Source organism: Lontra canadensis, unplaced genomic scaffold (assembly GCF_010015895.1).
Source record: "Lontra canadensis isolate GAN:19392208 unplaced genomic scaffold, GSC_riverotter_1.0 scaffold70, whole genome shotgun sequence".
Lineage (NCBI taxonomy): Eukaryota > Metazoa > Chordata > Mammalia > Carnivora > Mustelidae > Lontra > Lontra canadensis.
The window spans coordinates 4,601,291-4,621,263 of record NW_022631064.1 but is presented as its reverse complement, the minus strand read 5'-3'; the positions used below and the strand labels follow the sequence as shown (position 1 = coordinate 4,621,263).

Here is a 19,973-nt window from a genome sequence, read left to right as displayed (position 1 = left end):
AAGTTAAAAGCATTCTCATCCTGACTGAGGACTCTGGAGAATGTTTGTTAGAGATAAAGAAACGTTCTGAATTGGGACTCCGGTGTGCATACAGTACTCACACCATTATAAAAATTGCATTACAGTGTATGTTTTATAGCATACATTTGACATTCACTTATTGACAGAGCTACTTCTGCTCAACTTGGGAGTATAAAGATTTTTATAAGCGTAGATTAGCATGAACAATTAAAGATGGCATCAAATGTTTGTGTGTTTGCTGGTTTAAGGAAACTGTATGCAGTGTGATAGTTCATTCATAAAATAAGAAATAATTCAAACAGGTTTCGGAAGCTTCCCAAGTCGAATAGAAAAGCAAAGGAGAGGTTTCCTATCTTATATTGTTGCCAAGTTACTTTTGAAGTTGCTCAGGGAAAAGTGGGGATATAGACAAATATGTTTGAGCAATTAGTGCTATTTTTTATAGTTCTCCAATTCTTGACCGTTACTACTTCAGCAAAAACACTTTTGACCCTGTGGCTTTAAGCTGGTTGCATAATATTTATCCAATATATGGTAGCAAAGAGATACATTTTTAGAACAAAGTCAGGCATAAGGAAAGTTAGAAAATATACCTACATATGAAATCTACTATCGTTAAACTATATAATTAAAAACGAAAGCTCACCGATCTTAGGAAAACTAGGCTGTGAAAATCTTAGAGCTCTTACTAAGTTTGGAAATTAAAGATGAAAACAGATCTGTTTCAGAGCATTTTCTTTTTATCTACGTGTAGTATATGGGGGCGTAGTTTCTCTTTTGTCCAGAAGGTGGCAGTGTAATATCAACTGCCTGTGATCCCTATACTGGCTAGAGAATTGGTATTTCTCCCGTATCTGTGATATATTTGTATTGTTACCTTTCCGAATACCTAAAATATAGTACAAATACCACTGCTTTTATTCGTTATCTTATTTAGAAGTTGCGTGACTGAGTTGGTTTATATGTATTTAATCGTTAAGACTCAAGTTTAGTCAGAAGGAAATGGGCAAATAAACCTCTGCCTGGTATATTTTTAAGTCTCCTTGTGTGTTGAGTCTATTTGTTTTTATTCAAGGGTACATATTATTGAAGTTTTCTTTTCAAAGACTAGCACCTAATAACTATCTTGTCTAATATATATCAGTTAATACCAGTTAAATGAAACACGCTATTAAGAAAGTGACAGTAATTAGGAGATCGCTGTTTGTTTTTGATTTTGTGGGTATTTTTTTTCCTTCTTTCTTTTTTTCTTTTGAGGGTGGAACAGTGAAAAAATAATTCAAAACCTCTTGATCAGAAGAGCTCCAGTGACTCTTCTTCCCTCCCTCATTTCAAGCAGGAGGATGCTTTTTCTTCTTAACATTCTCCCCCAGCACTCTGAATTAGAGATTTATTTGCAACGAAAAATCAATTAGTCCTAAATTTATTCATGGATTTCAGGTCCAGCGATCAATGCAAGTCCACTCAGTGGGCTCAAGGGGACCCAGTTCATCCCAGTTAATGTGTCTGAAGGGGAATTACCATTGATGCTGTTTTTTTCCCTTTAGGTCAGAGATCAGATCTCGCTGTCACGGACTGCGGCAAGTAGGAATGACTTCACCCTGCAGCTACCCAGACTGCACCTGGAGACCTTTGCGATGGAGGGGCTCAAGGGCGGGCCAGAGGTGGTAGCATGCCAGGTTAGAGTCTAAATAACATTGTTTGCTCCTGAGACGTGTGGAAAAATAAATTGCACTAACTGGAGAGAACGAAAGCCTCCAAGTATTGTGAATAACCCAAAGGAGATGCAAATAATTTCTCTTAATTTTTCTTCCACCGTGGAACACTATTTCTCAAATAATTGTTTTTCTTTTTTTTTCCTCTCATAGTCTCGAAATAGCCTATTAAATAATCCAGAAAAGTTTTTTTTTTTTTTAACCAAGGAAAAATACGTGTTTTATAGCTAAGTACAGTATGTAAAGAATATGCTTTCCTGTCAGCAGAGGACAATAAGACACTAGGCTGTTATCTCTCTAAGCTCGTCTCAATTTGTAGCTCTTATTGTTTTAAAATAAATCACTTTTGGTAAAATTATCAAGAGAGATATTTGAAAAATTTCAATGTTAATTCCAGAGTAGAGCCAACATTTCTTATGTGGCAATGTAATGTAAGCAACTGTGGAACCAAACTGTACTTGGCATTGAAGAGCATTTATTTACCCTTAATTTTTAGTTTTAACAGACAGCGTGATATGTGCAAACTGGGTTATTTCATTTATGAAACTCCCAAGTACCAAATTGTGAAACCCCAAGTAACTTTAAGATAAACTTAATAAAGAAAATCTTTTCAAAAATATACTCATTTTCAGATGCTGCAGATTCTTTGTAATTGAGGCTCCTACTGGGTTATTGTGAGCATTTTTTTTCCTTAGGGTTAAGACAGTTTTTTAATTGGACAAAACAAAATTTGATATGTGCTTTATTCACCTTTTAATACCCAACGCCTTTATTAGAGAAACCTATCAACATCATGTAAACTGTAGGAAGCCTGATATTTCAAAAGAGCTTGCTCTGATTCAATAGCAGTCCAGATTTTTCAGTGTCTCTAAAAGAGAAATATCTCCTAAAACTCAGTTTCTGTTTCACATTTTGAGGTTTAAAGTAAACTTCATCATTCTTTAGTTTATGACCCCGTGAAATTTTAATTTTGTACAAAATTAATGTCAGTGCAAGTGGGGCTATGTTCATTTTTTTCTACTTGCTCCATACCCTAATTTAATTTGTTATTAGTACCCAAATTAATGCTTTACAAAGAAAGAATACTCATTTCTCTCATTAGATTATCCACTAATGTATTTAAAATAAATATGTGATGTAAAACTCAGCATAAAATATTTTTATTTTCAGTTACAGGCTAGAATACTGTACTGTTATTTAGTACAAGATTAAGATGTACATTTTAAATTTGATTACCATTATTTATGAATTCATTGTAACCACAAATACAATGCAATCTGAGATTTTTCTAGTGACTGTAAAATAATCCTTTACTTGGTTATCTTGATTCAGAATCTCAGAGGGCTTAGTACTCGTCATAATTCACAAATAAAGACTTCCCCCAAACCATGGATTTGGGTGATTTGGAAAGAGACTGATCCTCAGAATGCCATATTTTGGCGGCAAAGCACGAGCTCTCTTTGGTCCTGACATTAGTGAATAGCAAGAAGGAAATGGAGAGATGCCTATTTCAAACTGTCTTTCCAAGTTCTAATAAAAATACTTCTGTGCATCTCTAATACCTAAACACTTGGGCACATTTTGCACTGACATGTTGTGATGTACACTGCAGGTTAGTTGTCCATATTGTACTTTAGTATTGCATGCAGAGAAGAACACATGATTTGGATCATAATAGTGTTTTTTACACAGACACACAGACACGGACAGACACACAGACACACACACAGAATTGGTGATAGGCTTTGGAGTACTCAGAGAAGAAAGGCTCTGTAGTGTCAATGACCTCAATTTTAATAAGAATAACTGCCATTTCAGTGAGCATTTACTGTGGAGGAGGTATCGTGCTTAGCTCTTTAAATACGTCATGTTTAACTTTAACAATGGACCTGTCCGAAATGGCGTTATATGTCAAATGACAGATGGCATCGTTTCCATTTTATAACTGAAAAACAGCAACTACAACAGGGACCGCTCCTCAGATCAACAGCAAGTAAGTTCCAGGGCCCAGAGCTGAATTCAAGCAGAGCTGTGTTTGATTGCACAGCCTGAACCGGGAAAGTCTGATACTAGAAGACAATCTAGACACCGTGTTAAATGGTAGCGTATGGCCTTTGAGATGTATAGTGGGATTTTCCTTCCATCTGCAAAATACACATTATGTCTCTGTGTAAGATGCAGGTCGTGGCTTATGCTGTGTTATGGACAAATTCACAGGTAAAAAATTTTGTTTCCATGTGACAGGCTAATGTTAGGGAACACTACTTTCCCCCTTTTTGAGTCTATAAATATGTATAGTTATGCTCAGTGGGACTTCATATTTAGGGATTCAGTATTTGTTTCACTTTGTAGTCTGTGCACCTAAATGGACTGTTTAGAGAGTGCATGTCCTTTGATTATGTTGAGGAGAGGGTCGCTGTGTGGGACGTGGCAGGGGATGACCATTTGGCCAACCAAGGCCACCATCATCTGGAGCCATGGGAGCTGCCACTGTCCGTCTTTCCCAGCATGGGAAGCTTGGTTGCAGGTCTACCGCTGGATGGAGGAAGAACCGTGAGCATGCGTGAAGGGGCGAAGAGAATCACCCTTTCTCTCCAGACCTGTAAGCCCACATGACTGGTGCGCTCCTACAGCAGAAAACCCAGTTCAGAAAAATGTAGTCTCTGAGCTCTGCTAGTTTTTAGCTTCAGTTCTCTCGGAAAAGCGTAGTCTTACCAATTTCTTGGGCTTGGAGGAGGACTGAACGAGGCAATGCATGTAAAATAGAGAACACAGTGCCTAGCATGAAGAGAGGGCTGTTAGGATTGCATGCGTAATGGGGCCCTTGTCAAGATGAAGTTTGCAACAGAAGCTTGTTTTCATTACTTTTAAGGGTGTGTGTGTGTGTGTGTGTGTGTGTGTGTGTGTGTTTATTTTGAGGAATGGTTATTTAGGATGTTTTTCTCTGTATCTTTCCATTTGGTTCTTTTATTCTTCCTTGTTTACTATTTCTTCCAAAGCTTTAAATAATTTTGATGAAGAGCCACATTAGTTCCCTATTTACTTCTTCGTGTTACTTGATGTTCCAGTGAGGCCACGTCTCCAATGAAACCCTTTGTCAAAGCTCCTTTGGCCAGTCCGGAACTATTATTACCTGTGCTTGTATCTCCTCGATATCGTGGGAGTCTACTAGAATATCTATTAGTCTACTAGAAAAAAATTAAAACACTTAGATTAGACAAGTTAGCTTTAGCTGAAAAGTCCAGTACAACATGAACGCAGAGAACTTTTTTGCAAAAAATATTCTGCCCACATTTTATAAAGGTATAGTACCTGTTACTCGTTATCTTATACTTCGAGTTGTTTTTTCCCCCAATGAGACGGGTATGTGATGCATTTAATATCTGGCAGTTATTAGCAGCTATGTGATAAATGTTTGCGTCTCTACCCCCATTCAATAACAAACAACAAAGAGCAATATCAAGAGTTAATATTTGCTGAGTACTTTTCCTGTACCGGTTACTTCGCTAAGCACTTTACATTTACTATCTCTCCTCATCCCCACAACAGCCATATGAATAAGTGCTCTGATTTTATCTATTTTATAAAGGAAGGAGCTAAAGTTTATTGAGATTCAGTAAATTGCTAAAGATTACCTATCCAGTGAATAGGGTCCATTCATGCCTTTAATCTTGCCTTTCTGTCTTTTGCAAACCATGGCTGTGTGTGTGTGTGTGTGTGTGTGTGTGTGTGCGCGCGCGCACGTGCGCTTTAAGAATGGTCAAGAGGGGCAAAGGTAGGGGGTGTCTGTAGAATACAGTTTCTTTGGTGAGGATAGTGGAGAGAACAGAAATCCAGAAGAAGCCTAACCGGGCAAGTTACTTACAGTGTGTACTTCAACCTCTTCATCTGTGACACGGAGATCACAGAAGTCTGCAAATCATCGTGTCGCTGGGATGATTCAATGAGTCAACACATCTAAAGTTCTCTGAGTGACAGGACGTTGTAAACACGCGGCGTCTGTTAGCTGTCCATGGACAGGAACTCCTCGCTGTTTTGTTCACCGTGGCATGAATTTTTTTGGATAAAAAATAAGTGGAATGGTTGCATCTAAGGTTATGCCCCTTCTCAGGCTTTGATACACATTCCCTACTTTTCCCTGGAAAAGACTTCCAGGTTACCCGAAGTGACTGACTTCTCTTAGCCCTTTAGTTTCCTCCTTAAAGTATGGGTCTTTATTTTCCATTACTAAGGGGAAGTGTTATCTTCTTACAATTTAGATCTTCCCTTTCAGATGGCCATTCTTAGCGGGTTCTTAATTTACAGAGTTCAGCCCAAGAGGCTCCATGGGGAGGTAGAGGGGGCATATTGTGTGACCGCGGTTTGTTTCGCAGATACTGTTTTTCATTTATTTCTGGGTGCATAATGTTTTATTGTTGAATGTTTGAATGTTGGAGATTATTAGAAATCTGACCTTTTTTGGTAAGTGGGATCATTTTAGTAATAAGGTATCAAAAAGGTTTGGAGGTTTATCTAAAGTAGTTGTATCTACGAGTTTGTGTGACTCTCTTTAAATTCTAAAATCAAAACATCTTTTAAGTTAAAAAACATAGAATGATTTTAGACTTAGGTTGTGGGATCAAATAGAATGTTGAAATGCTACCTTCTTCAAAGGTCAGAAGGTACTGTCCAGAGAAGAGAAGAGATGTTTGTTAGGGAAAGACAATTAACTGGAAAAATCGTATAGTTCATCTGAGAATAAATGCATTTTGATGAAAAGTGCCACCCTCCGTCTCACCTATCTGCTTGAGGGCTGTAGTCTATAGTTCCACAGAATATAAATTGTGCCAACGAAACCTTTAAATGACCTAGGTTTGAGGCCTAACTTGCAGATGAATGTAAGAATTAGTGTGTCTGCTTTTTCTGTTGATACCAGGGAGAGGAAAGCTTAGAATTCTAGTGGTGCCTGGGTGGCTCAGTCAGTTAAGCATCCGGCTCTTGATTTCAGCTGAGGTCATGATCTCACGGTTGTGAGATCAAGCCCTGCATCAGGCTCTGCCTTGGGCGTGGAGCCTGCTTAAGACTCTTCCTCTTCCTCTCTCTCAAAAAAAAAAAAAAAATTAGAATTCTACTCTGAAGTTTGAATAATGTGCCAGCAGACATTAAATTTCTTCAAAATCTCCTGGTAGAACTGTAAGCAATGCTAAGTGAGAAGAAATAGAATGTTAAGATGTTCATGCGTACAGAGGACTCATTTTTTAAGGTTGTGTTACAAATTGGGATAACAATTATTAAATAATTAAGTAATTGGATTTAAATATTGGTTGTAGTCATTGTGGGTTAAGCCTCGAGGTCCTCGATCTGCATCTTCTAAGATTTTCATTCTTGATGACCAGGAAAATGTAGTATGTCCATCATTATCAGAGAAGTTTGCTATCATCGCTTGTCTTCTGACCCTCCCTCTCTCCCTTCCTCCTTGCTTCCCTTCTTCTGCATCTTTGATCTGCACTTAGCTTTGGGGGCCTTAAGGGTGGTAGTCGAGTGGGGGAGGGGAATGCATCAATGAATCTAGGGCAGATTCAACATATGCTTTTTTTTTGGTCCATATATTTCACCAGGTGATATACACTACCATTCTTTTCTTTGTCTTTATACTTTGTTTTTAAAGATGTATTCTAAAAATAGGTATTTAAAAAAAACAGTTATTGTTAAAACACAGTCTTGGGCACTAATAGCTAAGATTTCTAAAATAAATGTCTATAAAAGGAGTTATAGGGGCGCCTGGGTAGCTTAGATGGTTAAGCATCCAACTTGATTTCCACTCAGGTCATGATCTCGGGTTGTGGGATCGAGCCTCATGTCAGGCTCCCGCCTCAGTGGGGAGTCTGCTTGAGGACTAGCTCTCCCCTTCTCCTCTGCTCCCCCCTTCCTGCTCTCCCCCCAAAAGCTAGGAGTTATAAAAAGTTCTTTTTAAAATATTTAGCAGATGAGACATTTTACGTCTTCCATCATGGATTTTGTTTCGAGTTGGTGGTAGTCTGAAACCACGGGGTTTTTTTGGTCATTGTTGGGACTTTTATCATTGCCTTTTGAAAATGACGGGATGACAGATGAGGACAAGGAAATGCATCTGTATAAAGCTTCTGCTACAGAGAATCTCATACTGAGGAATCTCATAATTCCTTACTCCTTAACTCAGCTGAAAATATTCATGAATTAGTCCTTCTGGGCCTGATCTGGTATCAGTGATCTGAACTGATGCTAAGTAAAATCTGATTCTTTACAAACTCAGCAGGATTCATGAAGTCCTTTTTCCAGTTTTGTTTTTAATCATTTCTTCCCTTGTTTATTCTAAGGAAGAATAATTAGGAAGAGATAAAATCATAGGGGAGTAATATGCCAGGAGTCAGAAGAGGCAGCTTTATCGGAAAGTAATAGAGCTGGCCATTGCACAGATGGAACCCTTCCCCCATAGATACAAATTGCACAGGTAGCTGGAATTGTCATTATTTTATCCGATGTGTTTTTTGCAAGGAATGCACTGTTGTCCTTTCTTGTGAAGGACGAATAGGCTGGAAGTGCTCCTGGCATTCCAGGCTAGAATCACTATTTTCTGTGAGCTCTCGGCCCTCAGCTCTTTGGGTGCGTCAGCTTCTCGCCTGTGACACGGAGGTGATGACACCGGCTCCGCTGCATCCTGGGGCAGTCCAGAAGGTCAAAGGATGTCCGTGAAAAAAGTGTGAAGATTAAACCGCACTAATAGATATTTACAAAACTTTTTTCCTTTGAATATTTGGCATATAAGATTCCTTGATCAGGTATGCGCTCGCTTAGGTTTCAACTTCCGGTGGAGATTTTTGTCCTAAAAATAAGCAAGGCAATCAGATCATAGGGAAGCTGGGAACCACGAGCCCGCAGTTTCTGTCCGTCTTTGAGTTTGCTGGAAACAGCATGTTGATCAGAATGGGAATTACTTAAATGGCGTGGTATTTGGAAGAGAGAAAAAATTCTGTTTGCGTGGGAATGAGGCGAGCAGCGGCCTGCTGAAGAAAGCCCACGCGGAGAGTTAGAACGCCGGGATTGAAGTCCCGACTGTATGTTCCGCGCGGAGCCCCCACTTCCGGCGCTGACGCTCTTTGCTCGTAGGGAGCTGGGGAACACAGATGGCATGACGCGCAGGCGCGGGGCTTTTTACGTTGTAAAATGCTGTCGGTATCACTTGTGTTGGACTGAACTGCAAATGGGCCTGGGGGCAGGACGAGGGACTTAAGTACATCCAGGAATGTTTTAGCGTTTCAGCTCTTGGAGGTTTTTGGCTGATGATTTGTTCGATGCAACGTGCACTCTAGTAGCCGAGCAGAGTGTTCACAATTTTAGTGTTCCCTCGCATCTCGGTAGAAAGCCATGGTGAACACTTTGAATATACTCCTATTTGAATAATTATTATACAAAGGAATTAAGGAATTACTAGTGTTTTCATGTTTTTTTGAACTCTGTGGCGTTTATTAACACCATTTATTTTTTTAAGAGGGGCTTCGAATCCCATCTCTGAAAAGGTGACAGTATTTTCCTGTGTGTGAAATGTTTCAGACACATTTAGTCAAAAACAAACAGAACCACCAAACATGAAAGTACAGAGGTTTTTTTTTTTTTTTTTTTTGGCTACAACATTGAGCTACAATGTTAGCTCAAGGCAGAAAAGCTGCACAGTGATATGAGCACAATTTCTTTGTCATTAATGTTAAGAGGCAAAGACTGAATCCCAAACCTGACCCTTCCTCTATCTTTCTTTTCTCATTTTTGCAGCCTATTTAAGTATAACCTCACTAGATAATGCCTCTTACTACTTATTATTGAGAGACCGAAGCCTGTGAGCACTTGAACTTTCAAGTACTGCCACAGAACTGCTCTTCATTTTAGCTACTTGGACAAAAAACAGTGTTTGATGGACTGACTAGGTGAAGACCTGGAAAAGGAAGGGTTATCTACAAATTGAGTGAGTTTATTATGGCTTAGTGATTTGCTGATTGATTTCATTTGCTGTCAGTCGAGGCTCTCTTAATGTCAGTTTTCTTTGCATAATGCTTCGAAATAAAGACTGATGAAGTTCTTCAGATTGATGCCGCTTATATAAACTGACCCTGATTTGCCCTATTTTACATGACAATTTAAGTGACGGCACTTAGAGGAAAATACAGCAATGAATATGCAACTTAAGGATTAAGGGAAATGCAGTGAATCATTCAGTCTAAAACTAGGTACAAAAGTAATTTCTGGTAATAATTCCACAGATGCCTTAAGTTTTATTAAACAGACTGTTATTACTTTGAAGTGTGTGTATGTGTGTGTGTGAGAGAGAGAGAGAAAAGAAATGGGGGAGGGTGTTGAATTGATAAAGAACTGAAAGTGATCCTAAATCTTTTCAAATTATGGTAAATCTTCCTCTTCCCACTTACTTAAACTTGGAGTTAATCAGAATCATAGTGTAAAAAATGTTTTATTTGAGGTTGCATAAATGCTGTAATTTAAGTAACCAATGAAATGTAGGGTGAGTAATTTTGAAGCTTTAAATGCTTTTTGTCAGTTTCAGAACCTTCTAGTAATAGCAGATGTAGCTTCCATCCTCCCCCCATTCCCCCAAATGGCCACAAGTCTCAACATACAGACTAAAAAGAGGCCTTTCAGGCGGCAGACTAACTTAAGAAGTAACCCAATGAGGAAAACATGAAATGCTGACATTTTCACTCATTTTCTGAGTGAGGGCTCTTTAACTCACACTTTCCCCTTTTCTCTGGGGAGTAGATGATACCACTTCACTGTTACAGGGCACTGTTTTATTTAGAGTATGTTTTATAGTGCATATTAGCTAATGTGAACCTGACTTGCTGTAACTTCATGAAGATCGAAAGGAGAACACAATGGCTCCTGAGTAGCCCTGTCAGGTGAGCATCTGACTCTCGATCTCAGCTCAGGTCTTGATCTCAGGGTTGTGAGTTCAAGTCCCCCATTGGGCTCCATGCTGGGCGTGGAGCCTACTTTTGAAAAAAAAGAAAAGGAGGACCTAGAAAACAAGTCTATGAAGGTGTTTCTGCTTGTGTGGTGGGGGCTTCGCAAACCGACACTGAGGCCTAAATGGAATCTGTGACATATTTAAAGAGGCACATGTTCTATATTTGCGAATGAGGCTTAAGATGGCCATCGGGCCTTTGATCTTTGGTTGACTGTTATCTGATGGAATGATTTGCCCACAAAATTTAAAGTCTAAAAGAAGAAACTCCGTGTTTTCAATCTTTCTAAAATTGAGAAGGAAATTATGATGATATGAAAAGATGTATATGTGTAACTTTGTACATGTATTAAGTTATGTCATGGGACAAAATAGGAAAAAATAATCTTTATGAAGTATTTATTAGCACAGTGTCTTATGCAAAGCTGCCAAAAGATAGCAGGCATTAATATTGCTATTATTATCATTATTAGTTTTTTTAGAGAGAAAAAAACATGTATGCTCATGAGCAGGGAGCAGTGGGGGGGGCGGGGGAGAGGGGCAGAGGAAGAGGGAGAGAGAGAATTTGAAGCAGTCTCCATTCCCAGCACGGAACCCAACATGAGTCCCTATCTCACTACTCTGAGCTGAAATCAAGAGTCAGACGCTTAACCGACTGAGCCACCCAGGCACCCCAGTCATGATTATTATTATCGAGACACTATGTGTGAGTTGAGAGATGTTATAATTCTTCATCAAGTGAAAAGGAATTCTTTGAAAGTTTTGCGTTTCTCATGTTATTACCAAGTTTATAATTACTGCAAATTAAGAGGTTAGGTGATTTCTTGTTAGCGTTAAGCTGCAGATAAAACAATGACTGATAAAAGGTAAATTCAGGGTCTATTACAGATATTTTTCTTATTATGTCTTCATGGTCAGCAGATCTTGGATGTTAACATCCATGACTAAGAGACAAATGATCACAGGTAAAGCCTTAGTGAAAGAATTTTTAATACAGAAGTTACCAGTTTATTAATATGAACATGAATGTCCACTTAGATTGCACTTAAAACACTTACTGTACAAGATGGTCATGTCCATCACATTTCTCTGATTATAGATTCATAGCAATCTGAATAATTACTTAAACATAAATCTTAAATCTTTAGATCTGCTAAATGATAGTTTAAAAAAGAAATTTATATATAAACTAACAATACAAGCTAGAAATTTTTTGAAAACTTGCTCTCTGGCACATCAAATTTTATACATATGTGTATATATAGATCACTTTTGTTATCAAAAACATGGCACATGCAATAATATTCATTATAAGTATTTCATTATACTGAACACACCCAAGTTTCTTAAAAATTTTTTTATTTATTTAAATTCAGTTAATCAATATATAGTGTATTATTCTTTTTAAAAAAGATTTACTTATTTATTTTAGAGAGAGAGGGAGCATGCCCCCTTTCCCTGCTCTTGCTCTCAAAAAAATTTTTGATTTGATCTTGACATCCTGCCTTAATTTTTGCATGGTTATAATAATTGTCAGGTTAGCTAGAAACCATATGTGTGTGCATGCGTGCCTGTGTTGATTTCTGGCTCCGTTGTAACTAGCAGAATATTGTGTCTGAATTTTACAATAAATTTAACAATAAATCTTTAATTTATTAGAATCATTTTGCTTGTCATATCTTTGTACTCTGGTGAAATCATGACCCTATGAAAGTAAGTATGGATAGCAACAATCCCAGATGATATATTTGTTGTTGTTGTTGTTGTTTTTTTTTTTTTAATAACATGCAAGTAGTTTGTCATCCTTCAGGCCCACAACTCCAGTCTGAAACTCTCAGTTCCACCACTAAAGCCTGGAGACTGGGAAGCAAAAGCCCTGACCTGACCTGACCTCACAAGTCTTGTAGGGACTCGTGAGAAGAACTGACACAAGGCCCTGGACAGTCTCGGTTTCTCCCCCTTGGTGGGATTACTCCAGTGTTTTGCTGTAGAATGGAGTTGATTAGCGGGCGCTGGTCTAGATCCCGAGTTCAGGGCTTCTTTACATGTGGTCTGTGCCCCATATTTCCCAAATCCCAAAACTCCCGAGCTCCAAAATACATCTGGTTCCAAGTTTTCAAATAAGGAATTATGGGAACCATACCAACATTGTGAAACAGATTCCACACAAATAATGTGTATTATCGCTACAATGTGAGCTTTTTGTTTTTCTTATAATGAAGCACATTCAGCCTATGGAATGGTTTTGGGATTTTTGTTTTGTTCTTTGAGGATAGTTGACACACAATGTTACATTAGTTTCAGGTGCAGGATTTAGTGTTTTGACAAGTTTACGCATTAAGCTATGCTCACCACAGCGTAGCTACCATCCCTCAATCTGGAGTGGTGTTCTTGGGTGAAATTTAAGTTTAATTTAACTATTCTCTCTTGTTGTTTACTTGAGGTCATACAGGAATGGCAGAGTAGTTTGCGCCACCTGGAAAACTCAAAGGGACTTCAGTTCTTGTATGCAAATCAGATATGACTCTAATAGGCTGTATCTTGCTCATGTTTAATACCTGTATGCAAACTATACATGCATCTCTGTTCCATGGGATTAAGAATCCCCTGGGACCTTCTCTTTGGGCCCCTCCCACTTTATTCCTGAAAGCCTAAGGGATGAAATTCCTCATCACGTAACCTGCTTATTCTTTTCACCTCTGACCATCTGTCCCCTACTGGATAAGGTAATGTAGAATCTTCAAGGGTCTGGAGGGGTCGGCTGTCCTGGTATCCAGGCAGTTGCTCTAGGTAGAGAGGGCAATGTCTGGGAGTCCGAGGACCTGGTTGTTTATAGCTCCAGTTTCTGATAATCTACAGGAGGCTTAGGAACCAGAATGCCATTTGCTTCAGTTTTCCACTTACACTAGAGGAGAAATAGAAATGTCATTTGAGCGTATTTAGAGATCAATGTACACCAAGAAATTTGTTTGAGAAAAATAAAATGGCCAGCTTCTTGGTCATATACACTGGATATGGCTAATAGCATTCAACCATGTACTGAGCACCTGTCACGTTCAAGGCATTGTGCTGTGTTCTGGGATGCCAAGGGGACTTAAAAATCTTTTGGGGGGAATATAGAATTTAAGAGTGACATGAGATGGAAACATGATTCCTGTAGGAGAGGTATAGATAAAGTACCATAACCTCGCCTTCAGAGATGTGTGAAATTTATTCTTCCAAATTAGGAGAGGATTAAGGGATGTTTCATAGAGAAGATGGCATTGGGGGGGGGGGGCTTGAAGGTTATGTAGCTAAAAATATCCTTTCCTATAAAATGCTTTTGTTAAGGGGGACCTGGTTGGCTCAGATGGTTAAGCATCTGCCTTCAGCTCAGGTCATGATTTCCAGGTCCTGGGATCGAGTCCTATGTCGGGCTCCCTACTCAGCTGGGAGTCTGCTTCTTCCTTTCCCTTTCCCTCTGCATCTTCCCCTTTCCTCTGTCACTGTCTCTCAAATGAATAAACAAAATATATATATTTTTAAATGCTTTTGTTGGGAAATACAGTTGGGAAAACCTGGAGTGTGAATCCCAGCCACTAGATAGCGTGGCAGGAGTGAAATCTGTGGGACGGCCTCATCTTGATCTCATGACTGGTAGTTATATTTTTGAAAGATTTATTTATTTGCATTAGAGAGAAATAGAGAAGCAAGTGGGGTGTGGGGTGAGAAAGTCAAAGAGAGAGAGAGAGGGAGAGAATCCCCAACCAGACTCCCCACTGAGCATGAAGCCCAACTCAGGGCTCCATCCTAGGGCCCCGGGATCATGACCTGAGCCAAAATCAGGAGTGGGACGCTTAACCAACTGAGCCACGCAGGTACCGATTACTCATGATTGGTAATGTTCTTTTCAGCTACTGAAGTTCTGCAATACTGTGAATAAGTTATGGTCTCTGCGGGAGTTCGTGGAAATCTTATTATTTGTTCCTTTGTAATGTACAGAGAGTGAATTCATGTCTTTAGTCGAATACCAGAAAGCGCCTTAGAACCAATTTGTCCTTAAAACAATGTAGTAATACTTTCTTTCTGGAGATAGAGTTTAACATACTTCACTGAATTTTGGTATCGAGATTGTAGGGATTATTGAAGTAGCTGATAACCCCGACTGAAGCATGTAGATTTCCAAACCGTATCTGGTATATCAGAATCAGAATGGAATCGTGGTAATAAAAGAATTAGCTCTAAATAAAGGCCTAAGGTATTTTCTCTTGACTAATTTGCCTTTCTTTAGGTATGTTGAATTTTTTTCTTATTGAATTTAATTAAACCACAAACAAGTGCATCAAATTCTTATAATTCCAGTGAAATGGCTTTTTAGCACTTCTGTCCAAATTAATGTAAAGATACCAACTATAGGTGTCCTTTGCCGAGATTCATAAATAAGGCTGACAGTGTTATGTGAGAAGAGGAAAGATGAGGCATTCACTGTTGTGTGCCTATGTGCATGCATTTTCTCTGTATGTGGAAGGGTAGCTTAGATCAATTGCACTCTCTGAAAGTTGTTTGTTTTGAGATAATGGACTGAGCAGTTTTCTTTGGTCGTGATCAACTAGCTCTCAGCCCTGTGAGCCACTTATTTCTGTAACTTTTCTCCTTGTATTAACACCACTCCTTTAAGGAAATTGACATACTGAATCCCCAAAAGAGTACAAGGCGGCTGTGTCTTTGCTACACTACCATATTTGATGAAAGCAGCTGGATCTTTGTAGGTTGCCTGTGAAACAGACAAATGGGAAGTGCTGGTTATCACTTTGCTCTGTCTCCCAAAAGTGTAAATCAGAAAGAGATTATTGAAATATTAAGTGCCCTTTGTTAAGCCCCAAATATCTTTTGAAGAAGATAAGTAGGCACTCTCAGTATGGTCCCCATTATTACTGAAATTGAGAGTCTCACACACTCTACAACGAAGAACCATGCCAATATTACATGTTGTTAATTGAATCAAACTGGACAAGTATGTAGGGGACTCTTGCTCTGTACCCAGCCCTGTGCTTGACAGAAGGTTGGGTGACCGAGGAGGGTTGTGCAGTCAGAGAGGAGTTACAAAACAGAACCTCAGAACACAAGAGGGATAAAATAAGCACTTACATGGGAACCCATTTGCCGGCAGTCTTCGGAAAGTGTAAAGGCAGGGAAAGAGTCTCAGTGCATCACTAGTCTTGTTTTATAATCTTCTCCTCCAATTTTTTTTTTTTTAAATAAGAAGAGCCATTTGGCTTTTGGGGGGAGATAATCTACTCGATTAATGTTTTATCTACTCAGTTTCAATATGAAATTTAAACATGTATTATTTCCCCAACTTAAATGTGCATCAGGATGTACCATTCCTCTCTTAATACACAGCTGAATGGCTGTACATCACCCTTAAAATAAGATTCAAACTTCTCGTCTTGCCCTTGGGCTGTTCATGATCTGGACCTTGCCTCTTTCCAACTATATGTTCTAACACTCTGTCTTTCAGTCCCTGAGTGTAGAGCAGTACTGACCTTTTTGCTGTAGCTTGAGCGCACCGAGCATAGTCCCATTTCTGAGGCTTGGAGCTTATTGGTCCCTTTAATTGGCATGCCGTATGCCAAGTCTTCATGAGGCTCCTTCATTCATTCATGGCTTTGCTTAAGTGTCAAATGATGGAAGCCTTCTCTTGTCACTAACTAAAGTAGCCACCCTTCTCTTTTCATACTTCACAGCCTTGACCCTGTTTAATTTTCCTTCATAGCAGGTGACCGAATATATTTGTCTATTACCTTTCACTAGAATGTAAGACCCATGAGTGCAGGGGAGGGTCTTTAACTGCTGCATCCTCAGCATCTAGAACATAGTTAAGTGCTTAAAAGTACTTGGTGAATACGTTAATGAAGGAACCGAGATTTTCTCTATCGCGGCCTTCGTAAGAGGTAGAACTGTGCGTATTAAGGAGAACAGCAAGGAGTTTAGAATTGGACGGACCTCTGATTCCCAGTTGTGCCACTTATTAGCAATGTGCTCTTAAGAAAGTTAGTTATGGACTCTGAGCCTCAGTAGCTTTATGGGTAAATTGTGCTAAATAAGTCCTAAATTGCAAGTACAGGGTAAAGCTTAGAGATTATACATTTTGCCACAGAAAACAAGACTGTGTTCAGATTTGTATATATATTATTTAGGATAGCTAGAAAATGCCCTTCTTTTGGTTGAGGAATCTAAATCACCCTCACACGTGTATCTATTACTTAAAATAAGGAGTGAATAGTAGTCCAAGTAACTCTGGTCTCCGAGGGCTGTAAGTGCATATAAACATTTCTGCACGTTAGTGCCAGATGTTATGGTTTTGACATTTGGACAAAGCTAGGCTGCCTGCATCACAGCTCACACCGTCACAGTCGAATCCAAAAATCTATCTGTACACTCATACCATACTGTCCTACTTCTATGTCAATAACATCCAAGCAGCCCAATAATCCCCATTATAAAACTACCAGTGATGTCAACACATAGTAGGTGCTCAAGAATGGTAACTGTAATAAGTTATTTTTTTCCTGAAGGAGAGCTAAAGTAATGAGGTTAAGCTTCTTCACAGTTTCCTATGACTCACAATTCATTCTGTGTTATCCAATAACTAAACTACTCTCAATTTATCAATCTTTGTTAATAAACCCAGTGAAAGTTGTATAATTTAGCATATGTTGGACATTTGGTATGTTGTTTAAATTTTTAAGTCCTAAAGCAAGGTAATTTATTATTATTAATTATTATTACTATTATTATTCTTTTTATTTTTAAAGATTTTATTTATTTGACAGACAGAGATCACAAGTAGGCAGAGAGGCAGGCAGAGAGAGAGGAAGGGAAGCAGGCTCCCTGCTGAGCAGAGAGCCCGATGCGGGGCTCTATCCCAGGACCCTGGGATCATGACTTGAGCAGAAGGCAGAGGCTTTAACCCACTGAGCCACCCAGGCACCCCTATTATTATTATTATTAACCTAGCAGTATCTTTTGAGAAACTCATTTCTTTTAGAATTTTTTTTAAGATTACTGTTCTTTTTTATGACTTCATGTCCATATGCAGGAGTTTCCAGGAGAAACTTTTTTTCTCAGTCCTTGATTATTTTGGTGATCTCTTTCCCATATTTGTGTAGGAAACCAATGTTCCTGCTTATCCCTCTGGTCTTTATGATAAACTTTAGCATAATAAAAGCAGTAATCACCATCAGTCTAGAAGGTGCATTTAGCTTCAAGATTGGCTTTGATTCTGTTCTGGTTGGAAATAACATATTTGAAAGAGAATTGTTCTTGTTCTTGGCACATTGAAGTTGTATATGCCATGGTTGAGTGGAGGCCAGCAGAAAGTTTAGAGTCTAAACACGATATAAAGAAAACATCACTTTAAAAAAAATTTGATGCAAGGGTATTCTGCAACTCTGCTGAATATGGTTTCCCATGAGGCTCCTTCTCATACCTGAAAAGCTACTATATTTACATCCTTCAAAGTAGTGCCAGTAAAAATTTTGAGTGATGGGATAAGTCAGGTCCAGGGCCATTTCAAATGGCAAAAAGGGGGAAAATGAACTCTGATATTCTCTTTTTTCTTTATAAAATAACACCAATAAAAACATACCTGCATCTACACACTACGGCATCAAGTCAATTCATGCTATTTTGTCTTCAGTTGAAGTTGATTAAGAAGGTTGTATATTTGCAACAAAATGTTTTCTTCTAATTTACAGTTCTTATCATTGTCACTGTTGTTACTCTAAAGCATTCCAGTGTCTGTAGGTACATTGCAGTGAATATCTAGTTACACGTGTTTTTAACCGTGCCCTGTACTAAAGAAATAAGAGCACCCAGTCTTAAGTGGTAGCAGGGACCCAGACCAGTGTCTAAAGGAAACATAGTAATTCTAGTACACGCGCAAAACCCCCTGTGACATCTTGGGTCAAAAGTGGGCTGTCCGGGAATGGGAAAACATCTTGTAGGAGAGATAGAAGGGGAAAAACTTGATTCACCAAAATCCTAGTTTCTATGTAAAGAAAAGGTCGTTTTTCTTCCAGGTAACATCCCAGATATGACAAGATAAAAGCCTTCCCTAGTTGTAGCCGGTAAAATGGGAATTAAAAATAACTTCTTAGTTATATTTATATTCCTTCCATGCCTATGTTTACTGTGCATGGATCTCATAGAGAATGTGGATGTATGAGCCAGAAGAACGCATTCTTTGTGGGTAGGATTTGGGGTATTTTGGTTTTTGGAGTCTTCTAATGTCTGTCACTGATAACATCAGAGCTTCAAGTCAGGCAGCTGGGAGCTGTACAACACACTGCTGTTTTACATATATGAGTCAATGAAACACACTAGAAGTTATTTTTCCAAATTGTGTCATTTTCAAAATAACCTATTGTATGAATGATAGATTTGCTTTAATTTGTAAGCTTAATTTAATTTTTTTCTCATTAAAATAATCTCATGGCCTTCTTTCAAATTACATTTTTCTAAAATCCAAAGAGGTTTTGGGGGGTAGTATAGAAATTATGTGACATATTAGGACAGAATAGAGACTCATGAATTTGTTGCAAGTATTTATTGAACCTATATTCTATAGACGGAATTAAAGGCTCAAGAAATGTCATCTGAAGTTCCTTTACTTGAAATAAATATTTCCATTATGTAGGGAAAAATTGGTTGTCCCAAGTCAATGTGGTGTAATAATTATTGAATTTGGGAACTTCAAGAATCCTGGTTTCATAGCAAAATTCAAGAGGGGCTTTGTTTTTATACCCTTTCTGTCAGGAGAGGAGAGAGCCTGGGTTGAATCGACAGTTAAATGAATGTTGTGATAGACTAGCTGTGCATTTTTTGAAACTTGGAAAGCCTAGATTAATTCTGCTGCTCTTACTGAGAAATTTGGTATAATAGACAGCCCCAAACAAACCAAATAAAACACTAAACCCCAAATTTAAAGCAACCTCGGAAACTTGCAACACATGGAATGAGCACTGGCTCTGGAATTGAACGGATGTGAATTTGAACCCCAGTGCCATTCTTTATTAGTAAGGGGACCTTGGGTAAGGTACTTAGCATCCCTGAACCTTGGTTTCCTAATCGTAGAGATAACGTGTCTCACAGAGTCCTGGCCAGAATTAGAAGAGTATGCAAAGCTCACGCTATGATGTTTGGCACATGGTAACTGCGGTTGCCAGCACTAGGAGCCAGGCAAGCCTTGCAGTATGGGAACTATGAAG

General features: G+C 38.7%; 1 protein-coding gene across 5 annotated transcripts in view; it reads left to right on the top strand.

The window, feature by feature from the left end:
* The window catches only part of CCDC171 (coiled-coil domain containing 171), a 288,246-nt gene that overhangs the window by 215,852 nt on the left and 52,421 nt on the right, over positions 1-19,973 (top strand). For all 5 annotated transcript variants that reach the window (XM_032880558.1, XM_032880557.1, XM_032880556.1 and 2 more), the window contains one exon: positions 1,569-1,700. In XM_032880558.1, the coding sequence (XP_032736449.1) occupies positions 1,569-1,700 (132 nt within the window). The remainder of the gene's footprint in view (positions 1-1,568; positions 1,701-19,973) is intronic.